The 9,345-nt window shown below is 51.4% G+C and overlaps 1 protein-coding gene across 1 annotated transcript in view; it reads right to left on the reverse strand.

Annotated features, from left to right (window-relative positions):
- Window positions 1-429: 429 nt before the first annotated feature.
- Window positions 430-9,345, reverse strand: part of LOC103607398 (glutamate receptor ionotropic, delta-1-like) — a 22,132-nt gene continuing 13,216 nt past the window's right edge. Inside the window, exon 4 of the mRNA XM_008591907.1 lies at window positions 430-1,129. Coding sequence (XP_008590129.1) covers window positions 701-1,129 — 429 coding nt within the window. The 3' untranslated portion in view covers window positions 430-700. The remainder of the gene's footprint in view (window positions 1,130-9,345) is intronic.

The following is a 9,345-nucleotide window of genomic DNA, read 5'->3' on the forward strand; positions in this document are numbered from 1 at the left end:
CAGTGGGATGATTCCAGAGCACATCAGCACAAAGCCCTCAGAAGCTGTTGGCTCAGCACTGGTGGCTGCTCTCGGGCCACGGGAAGACACACACTGCAGCCACCCACAGTGGGTGACCACCTCTCCTTGGTGGCCCAGGACTGCCCCGTGTCATCTCCTCAGCCCCAGGCCACCAGGAACAGTTGATCGCCCTACAGTGCTGTGGCCCAATGGGCCAGGCTCACTCTTTACCTGCAGAAGGGGACTAAGAGAGGAAGGGGGTGGCCAGGAGCTGGCAGCGAGGTGGGAAGTCATGGGACACACCGCAGCACATGAGCAGCACTTGGGGCTCCTGTCTCCCCTTCTCCTCGGCAGGGAGGGGCTCCTCATCTGATCCCCCTTCCTGCCCTCAGAAAGGCCCAGGAACAGGGGGCTCCTTTGGCACTTCAGAACGATCACAAGTAATTTGCCTTTTTATTCATATAGAACAAAATTTACAAAGTCATTCATACAGTTTTTGTGTTTTTTTTTTTTTACTGACTTCGAAAATTGGGAATATTCAAAATACACTTTTACCCCACTCCATTCTGTCGTTATTTACATGTATGTACAAGAAAAATGAAAGAGTCTCTGTGTGTGCGTGTGTGTGGTGTGTGTTGTTGTTTCTTGTATTAAAAAGCTCTGCTGGTCGGGTGGGTGGGCGGGCGGGCAGGCGGCGCAGTCAGATGGAGGTGCCGTGGGAGGTGTCCAGAGCCTCTGGGAGGACGCCTCCAGGCACAGGCTGGAAGGACATGGGGATGGGGGTCTTCACAGGGCTCTGTCGGAACAGCCCCCCGTTGGGCGACCTGTGTTTGCACTGCATGGAGGGCATGGTGGCTGAGCTGCTCAGTGGCAGTGGCAGGTTGCTACCAGGCCCTGAAGAGAGTGTCCGGCTCGTGCTGTGGCTGCTTTGCTCCGGCAGGAAGGTGCTGACTGACAGCTGGGTGTTCTGGTACTCCCGCGTTGGCTCCAACGCCTGTGTGGGAGCCAGGCCCCCCATCTCCAGGGCTGAGAGCTCAATCGACGCTGGGGAAATCTGCTTGTGAGCAATGTCTTCGTCCATTAGGCTGTTCATGCGCCGGTGGACCTGCTCCAAATTCACTTCTTTGTCCTGGAGGGAAAGCACGGGAAGGTCAGGTCAAGCCCTACCAGTGGGCCAAGGCTGGCTTGCTATAAACTCTGAGTGTCTGGAAACACCAGGCCTGTTCAGCCTGATGGACAGGGGGTGAGTACACTTCCATTGCTCCCACCTCCCCTCATTGCATGGACAATCCTCAGTTCTCTGGGGACCCCACAGGCTAGGACACTAATCCCTAGGTGGCAAAGACCCTGCCAGTAGGCCTTGGCTGCATCGTGCCAGCCCCTGCTCTCAGCCTAGAATCACTGCCACACCCAGAGGCAACCTTCGGGACAAGACACTTTGAAGATTTGGCAGAGACAGAAGGGAAAGGAAGGAGTCCCACGGGGATAAGGGGAATGGTCCTTAAACCCCTAAAGTGCCCCATGTGCTTGACATTTGCCATTCACAATGTTCAGAAGACTTGGAATGATCAGCCTGCCTGCCACAAAAGGAGGCTCCGTTTCAGGAAGGTTCAATAACCTCCCCAGAGTCACAAGCCCCAGGAGTGCCAGAGGCAGCACAGAAGTGTGGAGCATGAGAGAAGCCCTGTCCCACCCGGGAGCCCTGTTCTCCCTGTACAATCTCTCCAGATTGGCCAGGGACGGGGGACATGTCCCTGTCTGGAAGGCTGATGGGATGTGGGTTTCTCGGTGGGAATGGGGTGGGAACAGTGAGGAGAAGGGCTTCCCTGGGGTCAGCTGACTTTCCTGGGGTCATGAGGGCAGAGGCTGCCTAAATAGGTCATCTCCACACCTGACACTGTCTCACCATGGAAGGTGGCATCACAGGAAATTGTTTTGTTCATTTATTTGCTTGCTCAAGAAAGAAAATAAGACAGGACAAATATCATTCCTTTCAAATAACTTGATGATTGGCTGACAATGTCAGAGTAAATCAAGGTGGTCGAATTGTTTGAAAGCTCGAAGATGCCATCTACTTCCTCGGTTTCCCCCCTGTGAGGTGGGGCACAAGACCAGGTGCCCAGCAGAGGGGACGTGCTGGCTTCCAGATGAGGTTAGAAGCTGCAGTTCTATTTGCAGGCAGCACAGGGGCCAGTGTGCCAGGCGGGGTGATGACTGCTGCCTGCCCCTACCTCACGTCAAGCTCTGAGAGCAACGCCGGGTCATAGCTCAGCCCAAGACATGACCCCTTGGATGTTCTAACGTTGACGTCAGATATTGGAGAGAGGAACCTGTCCGCTGTTCACCTTGTTAGAAACACCAAGAAATTTGGAAGCCCTGAAAAATGCCTTCAAAAGGAAAAAGAAGGAATCATGCAAATCTAAAGAGCTGTTCCAGCACCTGTTTTGAGCTCCTGTGGGGCTGGTAAGAGGGGGTGTCCCCAGGAGGCGGCCTCCCCAAATGAGTGTCATGAGCCCCCCCAGCTACGAGTGCACCAACCACAGGGCGAACCCCAATGAAGCACAGCTCAGTGCTTCTCAGGCAAGGAACTAAAATGCTCTGTGGTTCACTCCTCACCCCACTACCCCTGGCGTGCAGAAAGCAGGCCCACCGCTCTCCCCCAGCTCTGTGAGTTCACAACCTGCATGCAGAGCTTCGCTTCTGGTGGGACACCTGCTGTCATTCCCAGAACCTCTCCCAGATGAGAAAACTGACAACATCCATAAGGCAATGAAGAACTCATCCAGGCCAGAGGAAATCCGAGAATAAGAGAGTCAACTGTTTGGGCCGACCCCATGGCTCACTCAGGAGAGTGCGGCGCTGGGAGCGCAGCGGCGCTCTTGCCGCGGGTTCGGATCCTATATAGGGATGGCCAGTGCGCTCACTGGCTGAGTGCGGTGCGGGCGACACCAAGCCAAGGGTTGCAATCCCCTTACCGGTCACAAAAAAGACAAAAATTAAAAAAAAAAAAGAGAGAGAGAGCCAACTGTTTGGAGGGTGGAGGAGACTATGGGATGTGGCTGGGTGTCATGGGTGGAAATGACATCAGAAATCATCGGCACAGCCCCAGAGGAAGAGCCAAGATTCCAGTATCTGAAGCCCCACACAAGCAGAGCTAATTTGTCAGTGCAGAGAGACCATCTCTGAATTGGGGACACTTCTGGGTGGCAAGTGTCGTGGGTGAAATTGAGGGAAGTAGCTGGAGAATACCAGACCTCTACTTGCCTGCCTGATCATTCCTGCGAGGCTTTCACTGACTCCTTTGAAAGTCTGTAAAATAGATGACAAACCCAATTCAAGTTCTTAATTACCTCACACCATGGTGGAGTCAGCTCTGTGCCACTTTGTCCCTTTTTATGTGTTTTATTTGTCTGTTTTGTTTTATTTTTGCATGTGAAACTTTTCTTTATAGTATTTTATAACTTTATACGGTGCGTTCATGGCTTGGAGCCTCATAACATAAATGATCTCTTCCTAAAGAAGTCTATGGTTTATTTGCTTTCAGGGAATTACTATTCCCACTAAGGTGACCTGCTCATCTGGCTAAAGAGAAAGGACCACAACCCAAACAAGGACAAAAGGACTGAATCTGTATCCTGAACAAAGAGATAGTTAGAGCTGTAGCACATCACCACACTTTCTGCTCCACTGCCAAACTCCTAGATCCTGGGTCCCAGGTCGCTGGACAAGCCCTGACCTGCCCACCACCAAGCCTGCATCTCCAGCCTTCTCATGGCTATTATGAGCTCCCACTAAGCTGCTGATCAACTCCTTCATCTGCATTAGCCAAAGTGCCACAACCATTTTGGTGAATATTTGTGCCTACAGGCTATTTTCATTTCCAAATGTACGAAGAGCACACGACTGGTACCAGGGAGCCTGGAAGCTGGAGAAGTTGAGAGAGAATTTCAGATACTTTTTGGGTTTAATAAGATAGCTGTCCCTTCTCTTTGCAGTCAGCGAAGCTTGGAGAAGCCTGGCAAAGCCGGGCACCCCACTGGCAGAGACCTTTGTTTCCATGGAAGGAAAACTGATGGATGGGAGGTGCTGGGGGTCATCGGAGGAGTTGGTTGGTTGCACCATCTTGCCTTTTCCTCCTCCCTATTTTCCTTTCAGAACCTTAAAGATCCTTTTGGGATTGGAAAGACTAATAAAGTTGAAGCGTGGACTATTTTGAAGTGGGGAGCAAGTGCCTTGGCTCCAGCCGTGTTGACTCTTGCAGTTGGAGGAGACGAGTCACTTGAGTGCTGAGCCAGGGCGGGTGTTCAGCAGGTGCTCTCCGTTTTGCCAGGGTTTGGAGAGAGAAGAAGGGTAACTTCCTGTCCAAGAAGGCCCCAGGGAGGCAGGGGGCATGACAGTGTGGGGGTGGGAGGGGAAGAAACCCTCTCTACCTAATGGCAGGGAAACAAACATAAGGACAGCTCTGGGGAAGACAAACCAGCCGAAGAGAAACGTGAGCAAGGCAGGTCTCTGGCGTGGGTGACTTTGCCACTGAAGTACGAGAGAGAGAGGAGGTGGAAGGGGCAGTGGGTTGCAAAAGCGGCAGGGCACAGGCACCAATCTAGCATAATAAACACCACTGTGAGGAGCTGATCGAGCCATATCAAAGCATTTAGAATAAAGACCAACCCAGGGAGTGGGTATGGAGATGGCCAATTACCTCTGAGTCAGTATGTCTGAAGGCAAGAGTTTGAATACGTAGTTTCCTAAACCCATGTTTTTGTTTCCTTGCCTCAAATTAAGGGCAGAAGAAGCAGTTCCAAAGACTGCAAATCTGTGCAGTGCGAATCAGCTCCCAATCGTGGTTATACATTAGGCTTTAACCTCCCCCTGTCAGGACACTCAACGAATGAGCAAACTGTCCAGGGAGAGCTTCCCAACCCCAATGGCTGTGAAGAAATCCATCCTCCCCACACCAGTGGGACCTCGTTCTGTTTAAGTTCCATTCCTCCCTGCAGCTCCAACACCAAGACAAGCCCTGGTAGAAGAGGCTGCCATCACGAGCCCCCTGTACTGATTGTTTAACTGGTCTAGAAAAGGAATAGAACTGAAGCCAATGCCTCCCTATCCTTTCTGGAGAAAAAATGCAGAGGTGCAGAGAACCTCATCTGGAAACTCCAGAAGCCTTTTCTTGTATCACCTGGGGCCACACAGATTTAGCACACACAGAGTCACGGCTGGTGGTACCTTCTGTTCCTCCGGCCAAGGAAAGAGGAGGCAGGAGTAATCAGCCTACCCAAGGAAAGAGGCAGGAGTGATTTGAATAATTATCCATCTTTTAGACAAAATGTTGCATTCTATTATGCTATGCAAATTCCAATAATGGGCTTTTTTTTTTTACATGAACTACATCAGTTTATATCCTCATTATCGCAAGGTTTCAGTGTTCTGCCAGGTAATGACAGCTGTGGAAAGAGACTTGGAACCTTATTGCTGCCTTCATAAATTTAACGTAGGTAACTGACCTAGTCAAACATCCCTGAATATGACATAAAATTCACTGCCTGCCTTCAAATCCGGCCCAACTCCAGCTCTGCGTTTCTCACCCTATATTAAACATGACGACAGATGCCCCGGCAGAGGGTACTGGGGAACCTCTCCCAGGCACTGCCTTGCAGAGAGATAAAGTTCTGTAATTAAGCCACTGCTCACCAAGGTGGAAATAATACAGTGTATTGGAAAATGGTAATTAAGTAAACTGCCATCTATATAACAGTCTGTTCCACATGGGACTTGTTAGAACTGACTTTGTTTGGAGGCCAACAGCTCCTGCTTTAAGTTGGGCAGGAAAAAACGGGGGCTGAGGGACTTCCCCCGACTGGACGGTCATCGCGGGGTTCTGCTGTTAATACTGAGACCAAGCAGTGGTAAGTGAGACCCAGCAGCTGGGAGAAATGCCACCAGCGTGGTCTTCTTGGGTGTTACTCCCAAGATTTGCCTGACCCCAAAGGGCTGGGCTGGGGGTCTGAGAGTATGAACAAAGGAGCTGAACAGTAAGTCAATGAAGCAGTTTCAGGAGATGAGGGGAAGTTTTTCAAAGGATCATGAGAAAAAGTTCTGATCAGCTCGATCACAGATTTTGCATAGGAGGGTAAAGAGAGGGAAACTACCTCTGCTGCACACCATAGGTGGTAGCAGCAGGTTAACAGGAGTGCACTGAGGCTAGCGGGGAGGCCTTTCCAAGGTCACACATCCCATGGCAAGTGGAGCGTCAGGATCAGAGCTCACACTTGCCTGGCTCCAAAACCTGGGTGCTTTTCCCTCGTGCCAGGCTGTGCGTTCCCAGTCTCACCTCGGAAGGTTGGTGTGGACCAGGAGCTTTCATCCCTGGAAGGAGATCAGAAGCCCATGTGGATATTTTGGGAAAATTACAGCTGTCCAGGTCTCCTTAATATAACCCTTTGGAAAATGGGGCCCAGGCATCTGTATTTCTAAAAGGCTCCAGAATTAATCACCTCTGATGTGCAGCCAGAATGGAAAGCCATTGATCCAGCTGCAATGATTATACAATTTAACATTAATAACATTTTCTTTATAGGGGCCCAGACTGGTTCATTCATTCAATAAATACTTTCGAGCTCCTACTACAAGATGAGCTAATGTTCTTGGTAAGACATCTGTCTTGGTCTGTGGTACCCAGAAGGTGCTCAATACTTCGATTATATTCATCACCCCTTAACGAGAGCTTCCACTGTTCCAGAGAGAGGGAAAGTTGATGGGAGTGCAGAGGTGAGGAGGCACCGGCAGGTTTGAAGCAGAGACAGACAGGTAAACAATCACCGGCAAAGCGGAATCACACCCAGTAAGGGAGGACGCCAGCGACGGCAGGCTGCGGAGGCTTGGCCAGTGAGCTGACTCTGAGATACAGAGCGGTGTGTGATAAAAGCTCAGTGCCTTCTCTCTGAACACTGCGCTAGGGCCGGCCCGGTGGCGCACTGCTACAATGCGCCGCTTGGGAGCGCGGTGGTGCTCCCGCCGAGGGTTCGGATCCCACATGCAGACCAGTTCCCGCTCACTGGCTGAGCGAGGGGCGGGCGCGACACCGAGGGTTGCGATCCTGTTGCCGGTCCCGGTCCGGTACGGGCGCGACACTGAGGGTTGCGATCCGTTGCCGGACATGAAAAAAGACAAAAAGGAAAAAAAAAAAAAAATGAACACTGCGCTAAGGGCTGACACATGCACGCTCACTATCCACACCCTCATGCCAAGCCACCTGATCTCAGCAGTACAGCTCTCAGGCCGTGCCCAGTTTTTGGCAGGAGTGAAACTGGGGCTCAGAGAATGTAAATGCTTAACCAGGAGCCAGGAGCCTCGCCAGGGAGGAACACTGAGTCACAGCCTTCATTCCCAATGCAAAGCCCAGCGCCCCAGCCTTCCACGACCCTGCCTCTGGGAGGCAGTAAGTGTCAGGGGGCAGACATCCTTCCCATCCCAGCTCTGCCCGGGTCACTCTGAGTCTCAGTTCCTGGGCTTAAGGACACCTTCCTCGCATATTGTTGAAGAAGGGTAAGAAGATAGTATGTCACCTGCCCGGCATGGGGAAAGTGCCCTAAGGTGTGACTGGCTCCCCCATATTCCTCATGGCCTATCCCCAAGTCTTTGGCCACCATTATCCAAGCATGTCCCTGGGCCAGGTACATCCCTAAGTCACTCTACACACCTACCCTCGTTGACTCCTCCGTGCAGCACTATTGGGCTGGGATAAATGAAGAGCAAAAAGTGCAGAAGAGAAAATCTCTACATGTAGTTGGAGAAGGCATGAAAAGCATGGAGGCAGGGAGGATGTGGAGTCACGGGAGGGGGCCTGGGACCCAAAGTCCCATGGACAGCAGCATGGCGGGGGCACACAGATGGACCCTGGCCCATTGGCCAGAGCTCTGCCCTGCCGCCCAGCCCTGGCCTCCGTCGGTGCCTGTCTGCAATGGAAGCAAGGGCCAGGTGAGGGCAGGCGAGGCAGGAAGCATTGAGAATTCCAAGCTCCCAGCCCGTGATGGATGATTCATCCGTCAGTCCTCATGTCACCTCCCATTTGTGCAGTTCTCATCTTTATTTCATGAATATTTTATTCTCAGAGCAATGGCTCCACATCCCCCATAAATCTAGTGGGAGGCTCTTTACTGCATCTGCAGGGCTTGCTGCACTCACCTGCACTGGGTAACTACAAAATCATCTCATCCCTTAGAAAATACGAGCTCGAGTCCACATGAATATTAAGGGCTTGAACGCACATTACTACTCTTCCTCAAGTAGGTGTCTAAACTGTGAAGACATCCCAGCGCAAGCCATTAAACACAACTTGGGCTCCACCTCAGGACAGGTTCCGGCTCTTAAGAAATATGGCCAATGCCCCAAAATGGAACATTTTAAGATTAACCAAACGTTCTCATCTAATTGCAAATCCTTTTTCATAAAACACGGGCAACCAGTAACATGAACTAATTCTAGATTAAATACCATCATTATTTTTTGGAGGTTTTTAAGGTATGTTTCTAAAATGCTGTTGTTTCAACCCCTTTCCTGGCTCCTATCCCCTACACAGTGATGTCCAAACTTCCTTTTCCAGCACCTCCTTCCTCACGCTGACTCTGCAGCCCCGGAGCTCTGGGGGGTGTGAGGACTTTCTTTGCCCCCATGCTCTTCGCCCTGTTCAAAATGCAACTCCCCATCTCATCTCCAGCTCCAGGATTTCTACCAATCCTTCAACATCAGTTCCAACAGCTCCAAGCCCCAAGAAGGCCTCACTAACCAGCACCTTGCCCCCTACAATGCCACCACTCCCTGGCCGGCTGCACGCCCCTGGGCACTTTCATGGTATCTGCTGCTCACTTCAGGACAGCCCCAATCAACCAGGTGGAGGCTGCTGGTCAACCTCTCTGTGCACCCGCCCATGAGGGCAGGGGCTGGGCCTCTGTGGGCATGCTTATTAAGAGAAGAACCAGGGGGAAGGAGGGACAAATTTTATTTGAAAATCGAGCACCCATCAAAACAGGAAAGGATGGAACATTCCCATGCAACCATTCTCAGCCACGATGGAGGGGCTGGAGGAAAGGCAGCCACTTTCTCATCCCATCCATCCTCAGTCCTGCAGGAAGCATGCTGGCAGCCGGGGCAGGAAGTACCACATTTTGAAGGCCACTGTATTCATCCTCTCAAACCTGAGATCCTGAACTTATGCAGAAAGGAAGATAAGATGCTTTACTGTCAAGAAAGCAGCTGGGTTATCCCTTGGTCTCCTGGTCTCTGTCTTTCCCTCTGCCTTCCTATCTCTGTCTCTCCAACAATCAATCTCTCTCTCTCTCTCTCTCT

This window comes from Galeopterus variegatus, unplaced genomic scaffold (genome assembly GCF_000696425.1).
Source record: "Galeopterus variegatus unplaced genomic scaffold, G_variegatus-3.0.2 Scaffold7394, whole genome shotgun sequence".
NCBI classification, from domain to species: Eukaryota; Metazoa; Chordata; class Mammalia; order Dermoptera; family Cynocephalidae; genus Galeopterus; species Galeopterus variegatus.